At 24.8% G+C, this 25,371-nt stretch overlaps 10 protein-coding genes across 10 annotated transcripts; 4 read left to right on the forward strand and 6 right to left on the reverse strand.

Moving 5' to 3' along the window:
- Window positions 1–611: 611 nt before the first annotated feature.
- On the reverse strand, window positions 612–1,601 carry ENU1_173830 (SPRY domain containing protein; the record flags this gene model as incomplete). The annotated part of the gene is made up of 1 exon (XM_008861261.1): window positions 612–1,601. The coding sequence occupies one exon, from the start codon at window positions 1,599–1,601 to the stop codon at window positions 612–614; it is 990 nt and encodes a 329-aa protein (XP_008859483.1).
- Window positions 1,602–2,138: 537 nt separating this feature from the next.
- ENU1_173840 (DENN (AEX-3) domain containing protein) lies at window positions 2,139–5,183 on the reverse strand (the record flags this gene model as incomplete). Its single annotated transcript, XM_008861262.1, has 1 exon — window positions 2,139–5,183. One exon carries the CDS (start codon window positions 5,181–5,183, stop codon window positions 2,139–2,141), a length of 3,045 nt encoding a protein of 1,014 aa, XP_008859484.1.
- Window positions 5,184–5,372: 189 nt separating this feature from the next.
- ENU1_173850 (major facilitator superfamily protein) lies at window positions 5,373–6,923 on the reverse strand (the record flags this gene model as incomplete). Its single annotated transcript, XM_008861263.1, has 1 exon — window positions 5,373–6,923. One exon carries the CDS (start codon window positions 6,921–6,923, stop codon window positions 5,373–5,375), a length of 1,551 nt encoding a protein of 516 aa, XP_008859485.1.
- Window positions 6,924–7,379: 456 nt separating this feature from the next.
- ENU1_173860 (Rho GTPase activating protein, putative) lies at window positions 7,380–10,064 on the forward strand (the record flags this gene model as incomplete). The annotated part of the gene is made up of 1 exon (XM_008861264.1): window positions 7,380–10,064. The coding sequence occupies one exon, from the start codon at window positions 7,380–7,382 to the stop codon at window positions 10,062–10,064; it is 2,685 nt and encodes an 894-aa protein (XP_008859486.1).
- Window positions 10,065–10,481: 417 nt separating this feature from the next.
- ENU1_173870 (hypothetical protein) lies at window positions 10,482–10,811 on the forward strand (the record flags this gene model as incomplete). Its single annotated transcript, XM_008861265.1, has 2 exons — window positions 10,482–10,667; window positions 10,719–10,811. The coding sequence occupies 2 exons, from the start codon at window positions 10,482–10,484 to the stop codon at window positions 10,809–10,811; spliced, it is 279 nt and encodes a 92-aa protein (XP_008859487.1).
- Window positions 10,812–12,691: 1,880 nt separating this feature from the next.
- Window positions 12,692–13,264, reverse strand: ENU1_173880 (Rab family GTPase; the record flags this gene model as incomplete). The annotated part of the gene is made up of 1 exon (XM_008861266.1): window positions 12,692–13,264. The coding sequence occupies one exon, from the start codon at window positions 13,262–13,264 to the stop codon at window positions 12,692–12,694; it is 573 nt and encodes a 190-aa protein (XP_008859488.1).
- A 1,074-nt stretch (window positions 13,265–14,338) lies between these two features.
- ENU1_173890 (hypothetical protein) lies at window positions 14,339–15,754 on the forward strand (the record flags this gene model as incomplete). Its single annotated transcript, XM_008861267.1, has 1 exon — window positions 14,339–15,754. One exon carries the CDS (start codon window positions 14,339–14,341, stop codon window positions 15,752–15,754), a length of 1,416 nt encoding a protein of 471 aa, XP_008859489.1.
- Window positions 15,755–18,044: 2,290 nt separating this feature from the next.
- Window positions 18,045–19,877, forward strand: ENU1_173900 (Rap/Ran GTPase-activating protein, putative; the record flags this gene model as incomplete). The annotated part of the gene is made up of 1 exon (XM_008861268.1): window positions 18,045–19,877. One exon carries the CDS (start codon window positions 18,045–18,047, stop codon window positions 19,875–19,877), a length of 1,833 nt encoding a protein of 610 aa, XP_008859490.1.
- Window positions 19,878–19,952: 75 nt separating this feature from the next.
- ENU1_173910 (Rab GTPase activating protein, putative) lies at window positions 19,953–21,296 on the reverse strand (the record flags this gene model as incomplete). The annotated part of the gene is made up of 1 exon (XM_008861269.1): window positions 19,953–21,296. One exon carries the CDS (start codon window positions 21,294–21,296, stop codon window positions 19,953–19,955), a length of 1,344 nt encoding a protein of 447 aa, XP_008859491.1.
- A 2,105-nt stretch (window positions 21,297–23,401) lies between these two features.
- Window positions 23,402–24,871, reverse strand: ENU1_173920 (hypothetical protein; the record flags this gene model as incomplete). Its single annotated transcript, XM_008861270.1, has 1 exon — window positions 23,402–24,871. The coding sequence occupies one exon, from the start codon at window positions 24,869–24,871 to the stop codon at window positions 23,402–23,404; it is 1,470 nt and encodes a 489-aa protein (XP_008859492.1).
- Window positions 24,872–25,371: the final 500 nt, after the last annotated feature.

Raw genomic sequence — 25,371 nt, forward strand, 5'->3', positions numbered from 1 at the left:
TCTCAATTTATAATTAAATCTTTGATTCATACAATGAACTGATGGTTTAAGAGATTTAATGGTAGCTGGGAAGACGGCTTTAGCCTTTTCAACTCTGGTTTGGTGTCTTCTAATTTTTCTGAATGGTTGTTTGAACCAAGTGTGAACTTTACTTCTCCAATCTTTACAAAAATGAATATTTGAGACTGCTTGATTGTGTTTCATTCTACCCTTCCCGGTTTGTTCGAATAATTTTCAGTTGAAGGGTTACTCGATAGGTTTTTTTCTTTTCTATTGTTTAATTCTTTTTACTAATTTTATGGTTTCTTCTTTTTTTTTTCTTTTATTATAACAGTTTTTTATTCAAACTAATTTTCCTTTTTTGTTATTTAATTTTTTGTTTATTAATTTTATAATTTTTTTATAAGAAACAAATATTAAAAAAAGTTTTATAATAAATCATTTTATTTTACTATAAAAATGTATTTAATATGAAAAATGATATTTTGAATATTTTTTTTTCTTTTATTATGATTCACTTTTGTGAAACATAAAATAAAAATTAAAGAGAGGTAATAAAAAAATTTGTTATTACTTACTTTTATTTAAAAGCTAAATTAAATAATAGTCAATTAGTGATGATGTTTACATTCACAACAATCGCAATGATCTCTTTTATGGTTTGTATTTGTTTTTAATGGCTTTTTTATTTCATTAACTTTTTTTTCGTTTTGTTCTTCAGAACCAAAAGCTACATTAGAAGAATTTTCATCTTCTTCAATAGAATCATCATAATTTTGTTTTTGACAGTGATGAGCAACTAAATCTTCAACAAAAGAACATAAATCAAACTCAAAAGGTTCTCTTTCTCCAGTATTAATTTCGATTTTTTCAAAGTCTTTCATTCCAATTCCAAAATTTAATACTGTATGAGGATAATTAAATGTCTCTAACATTTCTCCATTTCGAGTAAAGAAAACTGTTTTATTTGTTGAGTTCCATCCACATCCAATAACATCTCCAGGACCAAATGACGTTGTACAATTTAATCCAACTTTTCCATTTTCATTAAATACCTTACCATCATCAGAATGTATTCCAATAGTTCTTTTATCCCATCCAATTTGATGATTTCTAATCATTGTTTTAGTAGAACTCAATCCAACAGAAATCCAACAATATTCTGATTTACCTTTAATACTAACTTCATAATAATGTACTAAACTAGGACAAAGAACAACAGTATTATTATCTTTCCAAAGCATTTGAATTTTGCCTTCTCTATCTAAGTTTGTTGAAGAAACACATCTAATCTCTTTCTTTTTACCTTTCTTTGTTGTTAATGCAGTGTTATTATAGGTGTTTTTTGAGGGTGTTCCATCATGAAAATTTGAGACACATGTTAATTCTCCTTCAAAGAGATCTTCAACAGTTACGCCATATAACTCAACGTTAGTCCCTTGTTCTAATCCAATTTTTTGTTTAATAAAGTCAAGTGCTTCTTTTAATTCAATTTTATGTTCTAATGAAGAAACCTTTTCTTTTAATGAAGTAATTTCATTTTTCATTTCGTTCATTTCTTTAAGAATAGACTTAATTGTATCTTCGTTGATACTACTCATTCAATAATACAAAATGCTCAAAAACTAGTTAGGGTTTTTATTATTCTTTTTATTAAAAAATTTATATATTTTCTTTTGATTAGATTATGTTTTGTTCTTATTCTTTTCTTCTTTTGAAATTATTTGTTCTTGTAATGCTTGGTTATAAATTTTCAAAACTAGTTTTTAAATAATATTACTGAGTTAAATAGTTATAAGTCAATTGAATTGTTTAGACTCGTATAAGTGGAAATGAGTATTATTTCATTAAATACAATTGGTTTGTTAAAAAGTTAATGGGTCTATTTTTATTTTACTTCTATAAGACAACAGGTTTGTTCTTGTGTTGAATAGAATTATCTTTCATTTTTTTATACATTTTTGTTCACACTAACTCCTTTAATTTTTATTTTAAAGTGAAATGAAATGAGATAACAATTAATAAACTAGTTGTGATTATTATTTTTTATTCTGTTTCATTAATACATTATATGTTATTAAATAACATCAATACCCCCAATTTGTATGTCGATAAATATTATTAAATACAATATATTTTTAATAAATTTCAGTTATATTTGATACAAGAGTATTTACTTCTTTACGTTGAGACTCAGTTAAATACAATACTGCATAACAATTTTCACATAATTTGTTAATAATGTTTTTTGGGGTTTTGATAGATAACATCATCTTAACTAATGAATGAATCGTACTAATAGTTTTATCATATTCCTTATCAGAAAATTCTTGATACTTCTCTTTATCACTTCTAATTTGGTTTAATGTAAATAATCCATTATATCCACTAATATCTTTTTTAGAATTGTTAATCATTTTCTTAGCAACTCTATTCCATACTTTAAATTGATACATTATATCTCTTTTTATGATTTTTTGGAGTAAATCATTACATCCATTTCCATAACTCATTCCTTCACATAGCATAATAATACAACTTATTGACTCATCGTCTTGTTCAGTCTCACTTTTTAGACTTGAGTAATTTAATATAGTTAAAATTTCATTTAGTTCTGTTTCTCTCAAGTTAATAGTTTCTCTTATTTTATTTAATTCTTTCTTGCGTTTGTTGAATGTTAATAAAAATTGGGTTCTATCATTCTTTTTATCAACCCAATTTTTAAATTCATCCAATTTAAATTCATTATTTTTTGCATGATTATGTCTTTGAATAAATGATGAAATATAAGAATAACCTTTAATAGTAATATTCTCTTTAATTATATGGATTTTATGAATATCGCCTTTCCATTGTATCTGTTTATCATTATTTTGTTCTTCTGAACTTTTCATCTTTTTTGTAATAATATTATTTATTATATTACTATTAATCTTCCATTCAACAATGCTTTTTTCAAATAATTTCTCATCTTTTGGTTCCAATAATAATGGTTGAAATAAATTTTGTTCATTTTTTCCATATTTTTGAATAATTTGTTTAATTGGTAATAAATATAAATTTTTATCAATAAATTCATTACAAATATTTACAACATTCTTTAAAGTATTTTCAATATAATATACTACATTTTGTGTTTTTATCATTTCTTTTAAAAAGTTATGTTCATCTATACTTCTTTCTCTAATAAATTCATCTTCAAATAAACAGACATTATCATTTTCTGTAATTTTCATTATTCCAAGATGCTCTTCATATCCTTTCATTAATAAACTTATTCCTTTAACAAAGCATAATTGGATATATTCATTGAAAATTCTTTTAGTTAATTTTTTCTCAATAAGTTGGTTTAAACACCATTCACTATCACTTGTCAATATTGTTCTAATTGTTGTTGGTAATTTGATAATTTCTTTCTTTTTTTTCATTACTTCTATACTTCCTTTATCAATATCTACAATGATAACATCTTCGTTTTTGATTATTTCTTCTGCTTCTTTGAAATATTCACCAGGGACTCCTATTATATAAGGGAATGGAGATGTTAGTTGATTAATTAAAATTCGAGGAAGTAATGCAATTGAAATACAAACCCATTCTAATGGAAAAAGTAAAATTTTAAACATTTCAATTGTTTTTACAAGAGTATTGTAATTCTTACAAGTAAATATAATTCTTTCACATAAAATAATTTCACTCCAAATGTCAATGATTTCTGAGATTCTAAAGTGGTAGAATAACTCTGATAATTCTAATTCTGTTTCTTTAATATCTCCTTTATACTCTTTTTCAATAATCATTTTCTTTTCATTTATTTTAATTTCTTTATGTTCCCCATACTTTATTTGTGGGGTTATATACAATTGAGCAAATTGTTCTTCTCTACTTTCAGTGTTTTCAATAATACTTTGTAACCAATCATTCATTTCTTCAAATAATTGTTCTTCACTGACAATAAATATTGCTTCTGGAATATACCATTCATCTGTTATTTCAATCCATTTATTAATTTCCTTTATTTCATTGGCATTAATCTTTCTATCAATAATAAAAGCAAAACCATATCGCTCTTTTCCTTTTGAATTTGTTATTTCAAAAATTCTTTTTTCAAAAGGTCTTTTGCATTGACTTGCCTTCATTCCATTAGGAAAACAAAACATCCATAACTCATCTAATAATCGTTCATCTTTTGGGTATTGCTGAGTTATAGTTCCACTTAATGGGATATTTTCAAAACTTTCTGTTGTGACTTTCTCTTTCATAAAATAGTCTTCTAAATCAAGGTTGAATGGCACATGTTCTATTTTTCCAATTCCAGAAATAATTCCTTTAAATTCTTCTTTATTTTTAGTGATTTCTTTATGAAGAATATAATAACTTTTTCTTCCTGCATTATAACAATAATCTTGTTTAGTTATTTTGTGTTGAAGAATATCTGGTGACTCAATCACGTTAACTAAGTTCTTTTTTATGTCCACTGAGAATTGAAGTTCACCAATCTCCATTGAGTTTTGTTCTAATTTAATTTGTGATAAATAAACAACATTTTTTGGAATTGAGGACAAATGGATAATAGCTTCTGCTATTTTTTCTTCTTTTTTTGTTGAGATTTTTTTGATTAGCGTAATAAAAAGATATGATGACAATAAGATATAACATGTCTTTTCAATTGGAAATATTATTTTTTTATCTTTCTTTACACCACTAGGAGACACTTCCACTTTAAATTTTTGTGTGGGGTTAAAACAAAGTAAATAATAAGAAGATATTTCTTCAAGTTGAATAGATGAAAAAGAAATAAAAACCATATAACTATAATTGATGAGGTTAGGAAAATATTCATAACTATTTTCGTTTTGGTTTATAACTTTAGATGACTTAGTCAATTGAGCTTGAGTCATAAGAATATTGATTTGATTAATCCAATTATTTAATAATGATTCACTCCCTAATAACTCAACTGTTTCGTCTTTGTCTTTAACAATTAATACATTAATTGAAGGTGTTAGTTTTTCAATGGTAACAGTTTCAATTTCTTCTAGCATAAAAGAATTGATAGGAGGTTTCATATCATTATAGCTTTCTTTGCTTGAATATAATGAAAGAACTGAACGTGTTAACACCCAATAACATGGAATCGTGTCACCTTTTTTAAATCCAACATGAGTTAAGGTTAACATCATTAAAGAATGGAACTAGTTTTATTAAGATCTTGAAAATAATTATTATTTTTTTATAAAATGAAATTTATGATAGAATTTTAAGGTATAAATACAAATGATAAATAATAAGTAAAGAGTTAGTATAAGTAAGTAATTAATTTATTTCATCACAAGTTTCAACATTATAAATTCAAAAAAGGAAGTATTATTTTATTCTTTATCATCTTGACCATTATCATGATCATCTGGTTCTTGGCTTTGATGAACTTCAGGTCCTTGACTTTGTTCAGGATGTTCATAATGAAAGTCTTGATTTGTTGGGTCAGCACGTTTAGCCTGACGTCTTCCATTAATAAACATTCCAATGTGATAAACAATCTCTTCGAGAATAAGACATAAAAGAATACAAACAATGGAAATATATATTTGTACATAATTGTTGTTGAGATAGGTGCATAATAACCCACTCACTAATGGCAAAAGTGAATTACCAATACCACTAACACATTCACTAATTCCCATGAACATTGATTTACTTGATTCACTTGCTCTCATTGAATAATATGTTGATGTTTGATATGCAAACCCACCAGCTAAACCACCTACAAAAGCTAAGAACCAATTAACATATGCATTTCTTGAAACAGCAAAAACAATTAACATAATAATATAGAATAATTGGAAAATAAGGAAGAAAATCCTTTTATATGTCCAAATCATAGTTAAAGACATAAGCACCATAACTAAAGTTTGAGCAAGGAAATAAAAGAAGAATATAATACCAATATACATGTCAATTCCTTTTGTTGGTGTACGAACATCTTGGTCTTGAGCTAATTTAACGTACATATTAGAAAGAACAGCAGATGTACCATAAATACCACATTGCATAATATATCCAAGATAAATAAATGTTTTGTTATTAAATTCTTCTGTAGTCCATTTAATTTTAATTGGTTTTTCATTACGTGATAATTCAATACTTTGTTTTGGAGTTTCTACTAAATCTTTTGGAATCTGAATATCAGCTGGTTCTTCTTTTGTCATTTCAATTTCAACATTTTTATTAGGTTGCTCTTCAGTCTTTTTAATCACATCCACATCAACTGCAATATCTTCTTTTTCTTTTTTATTTTTCTTTTTATCCTCCTTTAATTTTTTTAACTTCTCTCTAACACGTTTAGGATGAGAAAATGGATATACTATCATATTAATTAATACAAGCCCAATACATATATAAAGAGAATTAATTCCTAATGCACTTTTTAACATCCCTCCAAATAAAAATCCAAATGCCTTACCAACAGACCAACATACTTGATATAATGATGTATTCCTATTTTCATAACCTAAAGGTGCTTCAAGTCCAACTGTTCCTGTTGTAACAGGCCAAAAGAATCCTGTACAAAATGGCCAAATACAAACAGATACATACAATGCAGCAATGGAATTTGGCCATATCAAAATAACGGCAACAGCTATAATAAAGAATACAAAAGCAATTCTAATTACAATGTATGGATTAAATTTATCACCAATTTTACCACAAATTGGTGTTAATACTGCATATATAATAAATCCAACAGTTTGTAGTAAAGATAAATCAAAAGTTGAACCACCTTTATCATTCATAATTAAAGGTACAACAAGCCAATAAAAATAATTTGCAAAATTAAAAAGAAATCCTGTTAGGCATGCTCTTGGGAAATTCCAAAAGATTTTACCACAGTTTTTTAATATAGCTTTACAAGTAATTGCCATGATATTCACAGTATCTACAAATTCAACTATTAAGTTATTTCTACTAAAAACAATTAATTTCTTTTAAGTAATTTCTTTGTTGTTCTATTTTTTAGGGTGTTTTCTTCTATTTATCTCTCATTTTTCATGTAGTAAATTTTAGAAGTATGTAGGTCATTGTAGAAGAATTACAAAAACTTCCACATAAAATACTTGTATGATTTTTTTGTTATATAAAACTCTTTTTTTAAATAAATAACAAATTTTAATTTTCTAATGTTGAAACGTAATGGTTAGTTTTTGTAGTTATTTAAAGTTAAAAGATCTAAATAATATAAATAAGGAATAAAAGTAAAACAAAATAATAAATTAAGAAAGTAAAAAAATGAAATAGTAAAAAATAATAAAAATAAATTATAAATAATAAAATAGAAGAAAAAAAAAGATGAAACAAATAGAAAGAACAAATTAAGAAAGATGCAACAACACCTAATTTCAAATACTCTTCAAAATGAAATTCCAATGTATCCAGAAACAATCTCTGAATACGTAGAACAATTAAAGAAATTTAAAGAATTTCTTGAGTCATATCATAAAAGAGTTTTAGAGCCATTAGGATTTTATAATATGATGCTTAGAACTAAACAACAAAAATACACCATTCCTGAATATGAAATAGACACTATTATTCCTAATTTTGTTATCATATCAGATCTATATGAAGATATGTTAAATAGTATTAATGATTGTATTGACCTTACTCGTTCAACACAAATAGAAATGCAAGAAAAAGAAGTTGATGCATGTATGGGAATAGTAACAAATGAATTAATTGATTCATATAATGGATTAATAAAAAGATTTAGTCGTTCATATACACAATTTGCTGTTGATTATCCATATGCATTAACTAAACATTCATTTATGTTAAAGTATAATTCTCAATATAACCAACACTGTCTTAAAATACAAAAATCATCTGAAGCATTAAATTATGGTTTAGAACAATTACTTGAAGGAGTTCTTGAATATCCTAATGAATTACTTATTGCATTAAAAGCATTATTTAATAGTATAACTGTAAAATATCCAAGATGGTTTGAATTTTATGACATGATTCAGATTATTGAAACACTTCATAAAAAGGTAGAAGATACCAAAAAAAATCTTAAAGATCATCTTATTGTGGCACAAACAAAAATTGATATTAATTTCCCAGGAGGAGTTAGTACAGAAGAAATTTATGATGAAAATAGAAGACTTGTAAAATATGTTGATGGGATAGTAGAAGATATACAAACATTTGATTATGATGGAACTGAACTTATGCAAAAAGTTTTTGAACCAAAAGAGTCACATGAAGTAAGATTTTATATATTTAATGACACATTATTTATGACAACACAACCAAAAAGATCTATCTTTAGTATAATGGCACATACAGCATTAAAAGGAATTATATTTAAAAAGAGATTTGTTTTAACACAATGTAGTGTTAGAGAAAAGAGTGATAATAGAGAAACTAATAAATATAGATGTGATATTGTTGAAGATACACCTCAAAAAACATTTGTTACAGTTGAATTTGAAGATGACGCTACTCTTCAAATGTTTATCCAAAACCTTGTTAGTGCAAAGTTAGAATTTGCTAAAACTCAATGTTTTGGTGTTACTCCAAAAGACTTCTTATCAAAAGTAAAACAAGAAAAAGGAAGACTTATTCCTAGATTCTTTAGTTATTGTACTTCTGTAGCTATTTCACGTGGAATTAATGAAGAAGGAATATTTAGAATTAGTTCCGAACAAAAGAATATTACAAGACTTATCAGTCGTATTGATAATGGAGAATGGAATTTTGAAATTGTTAATCCTCATGACGCTGCTAATCTTATTAAAACATATTTAAGAACATTACCAGTTAGTATTGCTGGAGACAAATTAGACGAATTTATGGATGCATTAGAAGAACCAGCTCCAAGTGAAGCAATTAAAAAAGTATTTGAAACTATGCCAGAATGTAATGTTGCTATGATGTATGTTTTTGCATTAGTATTAAAAGCAGTTGAATCTAAAAAAGAAATTAATAAAATGGGAATAGACAATTTATGTATTGTAGTTGCACCAACATTTTTCTGGAAAAAAGGAGAGATGCAAAGACAAAATGGCTTTGAAATAGTTCAATATATGGTAAATCATCTTGAAGTTTTTGATGCCATTAGACAACGTGTTGATGAAGAGTTAAAAAAAGATGAAGAAAGAATTAAAAAAGAAGAAGAACGAGCAAAGGATAGAAGAGATTTTGTTTTTGGAAAAGCATCAGAAGAAGAAAAGAAAAGAAAGAAAATTGAAGATGAAATACCAACAATGACTATTGATGAATTTAAGAAAGCTAAATTACTTGAAATACTCGAAAAAGAAAGAAAAGAAAAAGAAGAATATAAAGAAAAGAAAAGACTTGAAAGAGAACAAAAAGAAAAAGAAGAAGCCGAAAAAAGAAGACTTCAAGAAGAGGAAATGGAAAAAGAAAGACTTGAGGCAATTGAAAGACAAAAAGAAATTGATCGTTTAGAAGAAGAAGAAACAAAAGCCAAAATTGAAAGAGAAAAGAAAAGAGCAGAAATTGAAAGAGAAATGGCTGAAATAGAAAAGAGAGAAAAACAAAGACAACTTGAAGAAGAGAAAAAAAGAAAAGAAGAAGAACTTAAACGAATTGAAAATGAAATTAAAAGAAAAGAAGAAGAATTAAAGAAACAAGAAGAATTAAGAAAGAATGTTGCTCAAATTATAGGTACTTGTTGTGTTTGTAATACTAATGTATTAGACACTGAGGATTCACTTAGTGCTGGTAAAAGATTAGTACATGAACGATGTTTTGTTTGCAAAGTTTGTAAAGAGAAGATTTCAGGAAAATTTGCATGGAGAGAAAATGGATTTATTTGTGGAAATTGTGTTATGAAAGAAAACAGTTCTAATCAACCAACTGGAGGTTCAAATTTATGTGGAAAATGTGGAAAACCAGTAGAAGGAAAAATATTAAAGGCTATGGGGAAAGTATGGCATCATGAATGTTTTGTTTGTGCTAAATGTGGCGGGAAAATTTCAGGTGGTTTTGTTAATTGGGATGGAAAACCAGTTTGCAAGAATTGTAAAGATTCCATATAACAAAACATTGATGGAAACTCTTTAATTAACACAATCTTTTTTCAGAAATTCAAATTGTTTAAAATAATTTTGATAAAGTGCGTAATTCTTTTGTTTTTTCTTTATTTAATAATAAATAACTTAATAGTAAAAAAATTTATTATTTTATGAATAACATTCTTTATAACAAATTTATTTATAACAAAAAAAAAATAGAAGAAAAATATAAAAATAAAAAGAAGATTCTTTTTATTTATTTTTAACGTAGATCACATCACTTAGAAAGATCTACCAGAATCTTATTAAGTCTTCTTCATTCTTAAGGATTGTTATTAAAACTTTGCTTTTGTCAAAGAACTAATAGGAAGAAATATAAATATAGAATAAGAAGAATATATCCTTTTATGGACCAGAACTAGCATTATAATAAGTAACAACATGAACAGTACTGAATATATTGTTGACTCTCCAAAAGCCTCTTATGGAGATATTAAGAAACAATATTTTGATAAGATTAACATATCTTTAAAAGACTCTCAAATCGAAGATGAAGAATTTTTATGTCCTGCTCCAACAATAGAAAAACCAAGAACAATATCAAAACCAATGAGAATTCCTAAAGATGTTTGTTATTATTTATTAAGTAAAATTAATCAAATATATTTATTTTATTAGAAAAATTCATTAGGAGATGATGTATTAAAATATATGTTAAAAGGAAGTGATGATGAGGTAAGTTGTTCTCCTCCTTCAAATTTTAAATTTTAGAAACAAACTACAAAAAAATTGTTTTTAAGTTTAAGGTCTGTTTCTTTTCTTAATTTAAGAAATAAAAAAGAAATAATTATGTGTTATAAATTAATTGTCAAAATTATTTTAGTTTAATTTATGGTATGGTGTTCTGAAATTAAGTGAGTGATGGTAATAATGATAGAAATAAGGTTTAGACAAATTGTTTAAGTAAATAGAAATTTATTAGTTTAATAATTTTGAAAGAATAGTAGTTATTGTTTATACTCAGTTTAAAATGTGTCAAAATTGAATTTTTTTGAAAATTGATTATAATAAAAGAAAGTGTTATTTTAATTCCTTAAAGAGAATTGAAAATTAATTATTATAGCTCTTTCAGAAAGAAAATAAGAGTTATGAAGTAGCTATAACAATAAAAAAGTAAATGAAGTTGCCTATTTACTTTATTCTTTTTGAAAATTAAACATTTTTTATACAAATAACAAAACTAATGTTAAAACATTTTTATTTAAAATGATAATTTCATTTAGCGTTGTGTTGTTTTTATTTAAAATTATTTCATAATCATTCTAATTATTTTATTTTAAAATTTCATAACAAACACATTTAATTTTAACAATTCAATTATTTATCCTTTTAAGTATTAAAAGAGATATGAAAATATCATAACATAATTAAAAATAACTTTTAAATAAAGAAAATATTCATGGGAATAAAACCATGTAAAAAAATTCCTGAGATGTTAGATTATTGAATAAGAAGAATAAACTTAAACTCTTATTCTATTATTTTTGTAAATTAATATTTCCATAATTATTTTTAGTAGTGAGAAAAAATTTTATTATTAGCAATAAATAACAAAATCTAATTATTTTGAATTAGTATTGGTGGTTATATATTTTATATATTCATTGGTAGATTTTTCAATTTTATTTAATAGTATAATTGAAGAATCTTTTATTTTTAATTTAAAGTCTCATCTTCGTTTTGTTTAAAAATTCTTTCTTCTCATTACTTTATAGAATAGTTTTACTTAAAAATTATCATTAAGAAATGAATAAATGAGATATTTGGATAAAGCAATTTAAAAAGGGAGGATAGAAAGAAGATTATTATTGTTTTAAAAATAATTTGAATTAGTTAAGTGTTATTTAATTCAAATATCTCGATTGAATAATCAAATATAAGTTAAATAGGTTAACTATGGAATCAATAAAATAAATCAGTAAAAGGAAAGAAATAATTTCTTTATCAACTATCAGTAATGGAAAAAATAGTAAAGAACAAAACCGATTATTGGTTATAATCTTTCTATAGTTATTAAAAAAATATAAAGAGATAAAGGTTTGATAATTTCATTAATTAGAAATAACAAATGAATAAGTCCCAGAGTTTATTATTATTTATGTATTAGTATATAATAATATTATTTGTAACATATTATATCTAATGGTTTATTACTTAGTAATAAATTAATGTTTAATAAAATTATGTTTAGACTGTGGTTTTAAGTGATTAATATTCAATTAAAATATTGACCTTATTATTTGATGAGAAAAAACAATAATAGATTATCTACTAGATAATTTTATTTGATTGTTTTAATTTATTGTTGTAATATAATATTATGATTTCTAAGTAATATTTATGATTAACTCTCTTATAGAGGTATTTTGATATGATGAAGTTAAATATTAAATAGATTCTTAAACAATTAAATAATTATTAACAAGAATCTTTTTATAAAAAAAGGTTATTAAAAATTAATATTGGCTCGTCGTTGTCCTATAAGAATCAATACGTTTAAACATATAACAAGTCTATCTTGATGTAATTATTCATAAATAAAAATTTGGTTAAAAATAAAATGGAGAAATAAGAACGAATAAATGTGCAATTTAACAACAACCACTTTCAGACTTTGTTTCAAGTGCAATAGGAACAGGGTTTAAATCATCACCATTATCGTCTTCTTTATTTTCTATAATAACTTTAACCACTTCCATAAATAAGTCATTAACTCCTTGGGCTGTTGCAGCACTTGTTTCTATATATGAGTAATTTCTTCCTTCACACCATTGACGAGCGCTTTCAGTTGAAACTAACCTCGGTTGGCAGTCCACTTTATTTCCACATATAATGATTGGTACATCTTTTCCATTGAGTGCTCGGGAATATTCACTAATCCATGTGTCAATAGCAGTAAATGAACTTGTATTTGTTACGTCAAATACAATAATTGCTCCATCACTTCCTCTATAAAAAGATGAAACCATACTTGAAAATTTTTCATGACCAGCTGTGTCCCAAATTTGAAGGTTATATTCTTTATTTTCAACATAGACTGTTTTAGCCAAAAAATCACATCCAATCGTTATTTTGTATGTTGGCTCAAATTTATTCATTACATATCGTTGTATTAATGATGTCTTTCCAACTCCACTTTCTCCAATTAAAATCAATTTTAGCATATTGTAATGAATATTTATTTACCTTGTTTTGAAGTTCTTTTTCTTTTTCTCTTTTATTATTTAAATGACTTTGTTTATTATTATTTCTTATTTCATTTATTCATAAAATTTCCTTTTTTATATTTATTTACTTATTTTTTTTTTGATATTGAATAAAATACTTCTTAATTTGTTAGTCTCCCTATGGACTAACAATGAAATCAGTTCAACGCCCTGAAAAAAAAGTGTTCCAATAAAAGGTTTGACATTCTTAATTATATAACTAATATTGGGTAATATTAGGTACTACCAACTTATTTTTTTAAATAAACTTTATTTTTGCTACAATAACATTGTCATAAATAACAAAAAATTATACTTTTTTTCTCAACAATCATCTTAGACTTAGTACTTCGCAACTATTTTGTTTTTAGAAATTACAAACTAAAAGATAAGTGTTTAGATTATTTTTTTTTGTATAAAATTATACTTTAGAAATAAGAGAAAAACAAGTAAATTTTTTTTAGATTTAAATTATTAAAAAATAGTTCTAATGAAATCATCTTTTCAATTATGAAAAATATTCTTCATTTAAGTAAATACCTTCATCTTTATTTGAGTTTTGTTGTGTATTGAAATTCGTCATTTTTTATTTTCTTATAGTATGATGCAAGGATATGTCATTACCATTGTATTATAATGAATAATTTCATTTAACACCACTAACATTACATAGATTATTTTTTTTTGATAACACCTATATTATTAAATTACTTTCATGTTTATAAATAAATAATCCTATCATCTTTGATAATATTTATTAATTTATTATAACAAATAATATTCCAACATAAATAATAATCAACTCCATTCTTGAAGTATTGACTTTGTGTTTTCTAACTAAAAGTAACGTCACGATCAAACTATAATTAGGAATTCAATGTTTAGATTTATTTTAATGTTCGTGTAGTTTCACTGACGTGTAATTTGAGAATATAATATTAATATAATAAATATAATATTAATATAATATATTTATTTTCGAAGATGTTTTACTCTGTTTCGTTGAAGAAACTGTTAAATATTAATTATATTATGAAGAACATCACCATCTTCTTGCTGATTATTTTGTTAGTTACTGTTGATGCTCGAAGATCAACTAAAAAGTCTTCTGTACGTAAATCAGCACCACGAAGATCTCTTAAATCAAATTCTTTTTCAACAAAAATAAGAAGAGCTAAGAGAAAGGTAACTTCTAAGGCTGTTCAAATAAGAAGAAGTACACAAAAACGATTAAAGGTTACAAACCAACTTTCAGACATTCGAAAAAAAGGAAAAAAGTTTGCAGTTAAGACTTTAAAAAATGTATTTAATTCCGCAAAAAAATTTAAAAATAATTCTCTCAAAAAAGTATTAGGAAAAGGACGACTCATTAAAAGTAATATTAAAAAAGGATTGAGTAATAGAAAGAAATCATTAACAAATATTTTTAATAAAGGGAAAAAAAAATCAAATAACATTCTTAACAAAGTGTCTAAGAAAGGTAAGAATGTAATTAAAAATGTAAAAAGTATTTTCAAAAAAGGTAAAAATACTGTTAAAGGCATAGTTAAGAAGGGTAAAAATCAAATTAATACTCTCAAAGAAGCATCTAAAAAGAGAAGAAAAGACAAACTTAAGACATTCAAAGAAAATGCTGTAAAGAAGAGAAAGGCTGTTATTGATGCTGCTAAAAAGAAAGGAAAAAAGATTGCTAATACCTTAACTTCAAAGTTAGCTAAGGCTCAAAGTAAAAAGGAAAATGTTAAAAAAGTAATCAAGGGTGCTTATGAAACATGGAAAAAACAAAATAACCAAGACTCATCAAACAGCTTTGTCAACGAACAAACCAGTGGATCATCTGGATATTCTGGAACAACTGGAAGTTCTGAATATTATGATGGATATAGCCCAAGCAGTACTTCAACAGGATCAAGTGGGTATAATCCAAGCAGTACTTCAACAGGATCAAGTAGTGCAAGCACAGGAATGTCTGGTAATGGAGCTAACATACCCAACACACCAACAACTGCTGACAGTACTAATATACCAACAACTGATACACCTAGTACACCAACAACTGATACACCTAGTACACCAACAACTGATACATCTACTAACCCAATAACAACCACTGAAAATCCTCCAAGTCCAATTCTTCAATGGAAATTTGCTAATCCAGCCATAAAAGGATGGGGTTGTTGTTTCCTTGCAGCCTGTTACATTGGAGGGTTAAATACATATGACCAAATTAATGACTGTTATGACTGGGCTGTTGCCAATAAAAGAATCCGGGGTAGTGATTGTTATGTCTATGGAAAAGAGCAATTGGCAATTGATATTGCCAAACACTATGGAACACCATATCATGTTGGTGACACATTTGATAAAAACTCTCATCATTATTGGGTAATAGATAGTACTGGAAAGGAAGTCTACAATTCATGTGGTATTGGATGGAGAGGAGATTAATGAAAGCATTGAACAGAGTTTCTAATTTTAGAATTAATGATAACTTACAGTTTTAAGGATTTTTTCATTAATTTTTAGTTAAATTCTAAAAGAAAAACATTTTAAACAGTTTGTCTTTCTTTTTTTGAAAAAACTTTTTATTATTTGATTTATTATTTTTAGAATATAAAATTTCTTTTCAAGGAAAATGAAATATTCTAAAATATCATTAAATGACATAAACACACAAAAATAATATGTACTAATGATATGTTCAAAAGTTCAAAGATTGAACAAAAACTAAAAAAGAAGTCAAAGAGATAAATTCCCCAAAGACTAGAATATTTAGTTCAGTTGTTTCAAGAAATTCGTTTAAACTATAAACAAAATAACTTTGAATAAATAAGTATAAGTTGTTAATATGTTATATACTCATAGTTTATGTTGTTATAACAAAGAAAAATAGAAGGATAATAGAAAGAGGAGTCTAGATAAAAATAAATTAGTTAAATTAAGTCATCTCTAAAAAAGAATCATAATGAAAAACTTGGTAATTAAAAATAAATAAAGAGCAGAAAGATTTTGTCAATGGAATAATAAGTATTTTCTTATTATATTGCTAAAATTATTATTTTATAATAGAGATTAAAAATTTATTTAGATATAATTTTATTGAATAAAACTTTAACAGAGAGATAATGATCAAAATAAAATTACAAGCAATACATAAAATTAAATTAATTTGAGATTTAATTAAAGTAAAGTAAAAAATTATTTAAGTTAATTTATTTCAAAAGAAAAGTTTATTTTTTATGTCTTAGATAATATAATAATTTTCTTTTAACTAATTAAAATTGATTATAATTCAGACAATTATAACCAATGTATTTAAAATATAATTTTATAGTAGTTATCTTTGATTCTTTGAGGTATGAAATATATTATTAAACTTCTTTTTTTTTAAAATAATTGATTGTTATTTAACAAATTATTTCAAAGTTATTATATAAACCGCTTAAAGTTTCTAATTTTAAATTTATTAATTTAATTGGATTATTAACATGAGTGTATTTATTTTTTTCCAATAAGTATATTTATCTGTAAGTTATTAATCTTTAACAGAAAAAGTATTAAAAATTTTTTGGATAGAATTTAATATTGCCAACAGTTTTGTTCAACAAAAATAACCATAGTCTAGTTTTTATTACACAGTCTCAAAAAAAAAACAAAATGTTCTTGATAAACAAAATGGATTTTATGTTTTTTCTTATGTATAAATTAAAAAATTTTAAACAATGGTATATTTTGCTATAATTTAAATATAGTTTCGTTTAATTTTGAATAGTTTAAAATAGAAAAATATTAATTTTATTTTATTCATTTCGAGTTTTATGTGGTTTATTTAAAATAATACAACATGAAAAAAGAAAGGAAATAAAAAAAAGAGGAAGGAAGAAAATTAAAGAAATTTCTATTATATTTGTAGTTTATGAATTTTCATAGAAATACAAAAATGAAAAAAAGATTTCATCAAAATGAAGAATTAATTACAAGTGATAAAATGAGTATAAACATAGTCTATCTCTCAAAATGGAATTGCACTTGAGCGACAAGATTCTATTTCATCATATACTGATTGATCTAAAACTATATCCTCAATACAATTTGAGTGAAATGAACTTAAAGGAATAAGGCTTAAAGAATCTGATTTTGGAGATGGTTGTTGTTTTTTACAATGAAAAGGAGATTTTTTACTTATTATTTTTGAGAAGAAGTGAAGTTTCTTTTCGGATTCCATAATCTGGTGATTATAAGTTCTTAAAGTGCTGCTTTTATTTCAACATTGATTAAGTGAAAATCAACTAAATCTCATTTTCTTTAAAACACCAAGATTCTTATTTTTTGTTGCAATATATTATGTTTTATTAATTTCTATTTTAATATGGCAAACTCTTTTTTTTTAATACAAGATTTGTCAAATTTATTTTGTATATAAATACCATTCATTACACTTATATTCTTTTTGGTTTTGCTTTGTTCAAAAAAATTTTATATTTTTTATTTCTGATATTTTAAAAAACATTAGTCATTATTTATTCATACTAACTCAAAACCTTTAAATACTTCCCTTTTTTTAATTGTTTTCTTCAATAATTCGTTGCGAAGAATTTTAGAAAAAATATAAAATATTTCCAAAAGTTGTTTCCAAGTTCTTTACAAGAATGAAAAACAGTATTAACCAATAACACAAATTAATATCAAAAAGTCAAAATGAAAAACACCAAAAAAAACTCGAAAATAATCAGAAGAAATGACAACACAAAATGATTATCTCCATTACGAAACAATACATGAATCAACCACAGAACCTTCTACCCAAAAAACTCATTTTAAACAAACACCAATACCAAAACCAGCAGCACCACCACCACCTTCTATTCTTTTATCACCAAAACATAGAGCCCCTCCACCTCCATTATCTCCAAGGGTGAATGGATTAAATGATGTTCAACAACCATCTTTGGTAAATGACCCTTCAACTGATTCTGTTCATAATTTAGATTCTAAAACAATAATTGAAAAGAAAATTGAATTTAAAAGAAATGTTGATACTATTCATCGAGAAGAATTACATAAAGATGATGGTGTATTACCTTTACAAAGTCCACAAATTATACAAAGACCACGTTCATTTAGTGATACTTATGGTAAATTAAAAGAAGTTCCAAGCACATTTAATGTTTCTGCTGAAAAAAAGAAGAAAAAAAAAAAATTTGGACTATTTGGAAAGAAAGAAGAAGATATTATTATTAGTGATCCTGAAGGATTTTCAATAACTATTAGTATGAGGTCAGGTTCATCTTCAAATCCATTAAGTAGGTTTGATGGTAAAAGTGAGAAAGCATTATATCCATTAAATCCTCCCCTTCCTCTTTTGAATAAACGAGATGTAAGTTCAGAAAAGGAGTATTTTGATTTAATTGATGAAATTGAAAAGGAGCAATTATTTTTTGATGAATGGAGTAGTCCTGTTGTACCAAATGAAAAATGGGAAATGAATTATTCTAACGATTGGGAAAAAAAAAGTCTTGTTACTACATCATGTATTGAAGATGGATATTACATTGAAATTGGAGAGGGTGCTTGTACTACAAACACTGATTTAAAAGATTATTTAATTGTAGACATCACATCTGACTTTAATTATTTTAACAAATTTGTAAAAGGTAATCCAGATGCAGAGCATTATATTTTAACAGAAGAACCAACAGCTCTTAGTATTATTCCAGCAACACACAATGGATTTAGAAGAGGAATTGTAATGAATAAGAAAGGAGAAATTCGATGTTTATTACCAAATGAATTAGAAAAGATTAAAGAATTTAAAGTTGCTTTTCCAGACTTAAGTCATGGAGATTTTTATAAATTGAGTAAGCAAAATAAAGAGAAGTTTGAAAATGAAATAGCAAGGATTGAAATAATGAATTCAATTAGTCATTATAAATTTGGGATATTATATTGTCAGTCTGGTCAATGTAATGAAGACCAAATGTTTGGAAATACTGAAGGATGTCCTGCTTTTTATAAATTCTTGGACTTACTTGGAAACAAAATTGAGTTACATGGATTTAATAAGTACAGAGGTGGATTAGATGTTTCAAGTGGTTCTACAGGAATTTATAGTTATTTTACAGAATATTTAAGTTATGAAATTATGTTTCATGTCTCTACATTATTACCAGAACAACCTGGAGATCTTCAAAGAGTAGAAAAGAAAAGACATATTGGAAATGATGTTGTTGTTATTATATTTAAAGAACAAGGAAATAATTGGCAAGATCAATTTAATCCTAAATGTCTAACTTCACAATTTAATCATATATTTATTGTTGTTCAACCAGAAATAAACACAAAAGATAATATGGGATATTTTATTACTGTTTGTTGTAAGTCATCTGTTAATCCATTTCCTCCATTCATGACAACAACACATTACAGTCATGATGAAAAAACAAGAGAATTTATTTTGAGAAAAGCTATAAATGCTGAACGTACAGCAATGTTTTCGACTGCCTTTAAAGGAAATGCAACTAAAACTAGAAAAAAACAACTTTCATTATTATTTGAAAGCCTTGAAGATTGAATTATTTTATAAATTTACATTTATTTGTTATAATTTTTTTCAAATTAAAAAATATAACTTAACAACTATAGAAAATTAAATTAGAGAAGAAACAGAACGATGTGGAACTTCAAAAATACAACTAGCCCCATCTTCTTTATCATCGTCTTTATTAATGAATTTGAACTGTGGTTGAATAGGTTGATCAATATAAGTTGGTCTTATTATTTTCGATTTTTTAGGAAATTTAATCATAAGCTTAGCATTTAAGTCAAGGTCATTAAAATTCTTTAATGGATAATGTTGTAATAACCTCAATGCTTCATCAAATTCTTTTTCCATTAATTCATCTTTAATTGATATGATCATTGAAACACAAAAACATTGAAGGTATTGTCTACTTCTTAAATTAGCAAGAATTCTATCCCAAAACATTACTAAAGAATTTATTGGTAATTCTTCTGTTAATAACAATGACATCCATCTAAATAAAAATAATGCATTCTCAATTCCTTTTTCTTGTAATGATTCAAACAATTCATTATCTTCTTCTTTTAAACGATTCATCACACTATCCATTGCTTTATTTATACCTTCATCTTTATCATCTTCTTCTTCATTAAAATAATGTGAATATTCTTTTAATAAACCTTTCATACAATAATAACTTGATACTTCAGCACCTTCAAAATCTTGATTATTTGAATGAAGAGCAAAAACATAATATAATACTGAAACAAGTTCATTCATGCCTTGAGTATATTTAATTTTATCAATTGCAACAAGACAATATAATATCCTTTTAATAACATTTCTATGATTAACAATATTATTTTCGTTTTCAATTTTTAAGATAGTAAGTGTCCTTGGAATATCATTATCAATTATTCGTATTTGGTATTTTAATTTAACAGCATCTTGGTCAATTCTCTTTCTTTGGTCTGATGAAGTAGACGATGACCGTGGTCGTACAATTTTATCAAAAAAAGACTTTGGGGAAGGAAGACGAGAGACTGTTGAATGAGAACGTTCAGGAATAGCAAAAACATTTTCATTACGAGGGGTGTCAAGTGAACTATTTGGTGTTTTGTCATCATGAGATAAAGGAGAAGGATCATTTCTATCAAAAATAATAATTTTTGGGTTATTTGAAAGTCTTGTTGGACGAGGTCTTATTGGTTGTACTTCTTTCTCAAGAAAATCAGTTCTTCCAATAATTGATGGCAATAATTGTTGGGTATTAACTTTATATTGTTGTGACTTTTGTTGAACTTCTAGTCCCCATTCAAATTGATTTGGAGGTAAATATCCTAATAAAATCTGCCATGCCTTTGGTCTTAAAGCCGAGTTAACTTGAAGCTTTCCTGAATACATCATTTTTCTTAATTGGGTTATGTCAATAACTGGTTCAATAAAAAGTGATTCAATTCGTTCATTCATATTTTGGATGTTTGTTAGTTGAATAAATTTGATCTTGTAAATAAAATAGTTTTATTTAATAGTTTATTTTTTTAATTTAATATAATACTTTTTATTTGTTGAATTGATTGAAACCTATAAAAAGTTAAAAGAAAAATTTACTTATAAATTATTTCATTTACAATCCCGTAACATAAAATAAATTCCTGTTTCTACTTCTAGCAACAAGAGAGTTGTTTTTTTTCGAAATAACATGAAAATTAATTCCCATCATTATATATATTATTGTTTTAAGAAGCTGATAAGAAGAATTTTAACTGTTGAACCATCACATGCACAAATGATTTGATTATTAGAACAACAGATACTGCCAACTTTATTTTCTATATATAACAATTTGAATACATAAGAATACAAATATCACAAACTATCAAAATTTTTTCATTTCCAATAACACAAAAATGGTATGAGTCTATTACTCCTAATTGAAGTACTCCCGATTTATGAAGTCTACTTTCTTCAATAGTATGAAATTATGAATATATAACCGATATATTAACTGTTCTATCAAAAAACACTGAAAATATAAACTGACAGAATAAATTGTTTTATTAAAGTCAATTTACTTCAATGGTTTGAGTAAATATATATTATTGTTTGCTTAAAATTAAAATAATTGATAATTTCCACTATGTACTATGTCATTCCAAACAACAAAAGTATTGTTTTATAATGGTAAAATCCTGTTATTTTAACTTGTCAATGAATCAAAAATGATTGTCAATATATTTAATTATACTACATCATTTATAACTAACACAAATAAAATTATTATGATAGACAAAGCTAACAATAGAAGTATTTGAATCTATAAAAACTTTATTTGTTATTAATTGAGGTGTAAAGTTCCATACTTTTAATTTTCTCTCGGAATTTAAACAAATCAATTCAACATATTTTGAATAAACATCAACAGAGTTTCTTGCATTTGAATAAATTTATAATACTTGAAATGTGGATTGACGGTGAATATCCTTTTCTGCAATTGATGAATAAAGTTGGTTAATTGATGGTATCAAAGAAGACTGGTTTTTGAAGAAGAAGAAGACTACAAACATATTTATTTGACAGAAGTGCTGTTGGTTCATTAAAAATAGTTAACACATTAAATGAAGAAGGAAAATCTGTGACTGATAAAGAATTTATAAATAATAAGTTATTATCTAATGATAATAATTTAGAATATCTATTATTTTTATTTTCTTCATAAGAGACTACATAATTAATAATAGTTTTAATATGTTTATTTGTAGCTTTAAGACTTTTAATATTAATTACAATTAAATATAAAAATTTTTTGTGTAGTTGTATAATGTATATTTACAAAAAAAAAATGTTCCTTCAATATTTTTCTTATTTTTATGATTCAAAATGAAGAAGAGAATATTTAAAAATTTTTTTGGGTTATCAAAAAATAATGAACCAGAATAAATATTAATTTTTATATTATTTAAGAAGGTATATACAATTTCCATAGAAAACTCAATTATTTTTTTTTCAGAAATATCAAAGAAGTATTGAACATTCCAATATTTATTAATATCTTCTGATAATAAAACATATGCTATGCTGAATTAAAGAAAAAATGTTTTTGAATTGCTTTTATTTAACCATTCTATTGATGCTAAATGATAATGAAACATAGAACAATCATCAGAATAAATAAGCAAAAAAAATTATTATGTTACGCCATAATATTTACTTGGTTCTTTCTTTAGAAGAAAGTAATTGTCTTGTTTTTCAATAAATTGACAAAGATTTTGAAATACTAACTTTGTCATTGGTTCAATATTCATTTTTAAATTTGTTTTCTTTCTAAATACCTCCAACACAATGAAAACTAAAACTATATGTTTCTACACTCACTAAATTCATTTCTTTCTCTTTGGTTTAATTTTTTTTGTAGTTTTTAAGTTTTATTTTTATCTTTCTTTGGTATTTATAAATAGTTTTTAGGAACTTCTTTCAACTATTGTTATTTTTATCAAATTTAAGTTGCTATTTCCGATGATAAATTAAATTGTTGTATAATTATTTTCATTTTTATTTGAATAACACAAACTTAGTTAGAATGAAGATTCCAATTCAACATTTCCACACGTAAATGAAATACCATTCTCGCATTTCAATTCAACACGTGCTGTTACTCCAAAGTCAATTGCTTTTAAAGAGAATGGTTTGGTATAATCAACAATAAGTGAAGATGAATTTGAATGTAATGAAGGAGCCATACAATTCCATGGAGGTTGTTCTTTAATAAAAACGTAACGATTAGAATGATTAAGTTTTCTTGAAGAAAGAAGACAAGAATATGAAGGTTGTATAAAGCTTAAAATAATCAATAATAGTAATGCGAGAATAATTGAAAATATCATTAAATAACCTGCTAATTTCTTTGTTATATCATAAAAAGTGAGTCCAACAATTAATGAATTAAAAGCAATAACAATACTCATATAAATTTGTAATGTAGATCCCATTAAAAATGTCATTGAAAAAGCTATTAAACCAATTGAAATAATTACATACCATCTAGTAATAATATTAATAATAATTTCTTTATTAAACTTATTATTAATTACTTCATCATTCCAATCACTTTTCCAATAAGACAACCAATTTATAAATGAAACAACAATAGTCCAAAACCAAATCATTCCAAAACTTGGTATACAAATTACTTCTATAATTGATAATATTGTAAATATTATTGCTATCCACCAAATTATTTTTTTTGGACCTAATCCAAATTTACCAATAAATAATTCATTTTCATCTATTTCTTGTGGTTCTAAAACTTCTTTAAGAATATCTTTAATTTTTTGTGTAATTTCAGTTACTTTATTTAATTCTGTTATAGAAGTATATAATTCTTTTAAAGATGATACAATATAAGGAAGTAACGCAACAGTATCAATACTTAATGTTCCATCAGGAAGTACTTTAACTGTGTTAGGATATATTTCTTGTAGTTCTTGAGCCATAAATCCATATTTTTGATGATTTTCATCATTTTTATAAACAAAAGAATATCCTACAACATTTTTAAGTTGTTCTAATGCTCCAGTAATTTTTTGAATTTCATTTTTATTTCTTTGATCACTTCTTTGGAAAAACCCTGCTTCACTAAATAATTCACCTGCGATACATAATCTTTTAATATTCTTATTAACACTTTGAATTGTTATAAAATCTTCATTACATAATGGTGTAATTGATATGATTTGATTGTTATTTTCTATTTCTTTAGAACTTTCAATAGTATCACCTAATCCAGTTTTATAGGGTTTTCTTTTTCGTTGATTAACTGTATCAGTTACAAATGTGATATATTCTAAACACTTTGATTTAACTTCTTTTCGTTTTTCTTCAGGTAAACTTTTATATGCAATTCCATGATATTCATGTGGTAATAATTTTAAATGTCCATCCCAAACATGTGAAATACAATTGTATTTTGTTTTTGCTGGTTCATTACATCCTGGAAATGTACATTTATATTCTTTATATCTAATTCTATGTCCCTCTCTTGACATCTTGTATCAATGTATTATGTTTTGGTTTTCTTCTTTTTTTCAGTTTCTATTCTTTAAAATAACTTTTTTCTTTATTAGATTTTTATTATTTCTTCTTTTTAATGTTTTTCTTCTGTCAAATAACTTTGTTGAAAGAATTAAAAACAGTAAGTTATTTTTGTTATCTATTTTATATATAGAAGAAAGTAGATTGTTAAAAAAAAGATATTTAAACACTGTCATTTTAATAATATGAAATTGTCTTATAACTACAGAAGATGGTGTTTAAAAATAATTCTTTTTCTTGAAAGAGGAATAACATTTAATATAAAAAAGTTTTTTACATTTCTCTTTTTTATTGAAACAGATATGTTTTTAAATAGAATTAATTAGTAAGAATATTTTTCATTAAAAATAACTCTCTAGTAAAAGATAAAAAATGAAAGAATATTTTATTCTACCATTTCAATAGATTTCATCATTGATAACATTGGTCCTTCAGGATTCACTCTTTTCAAATA

Source organism: Entamoeba nuttalli (genome assembly GCF_000257125.1).
Source record: "Entamoeba nuttalli P19 unplaced genomic scaffold asmbl_7645, whole genome shotgun sequence".
NCBI lineage: Eukaryota > Evosea > Mastigamoebida > Endamoebidae > Entamoeba > Entamoeba nuttalli.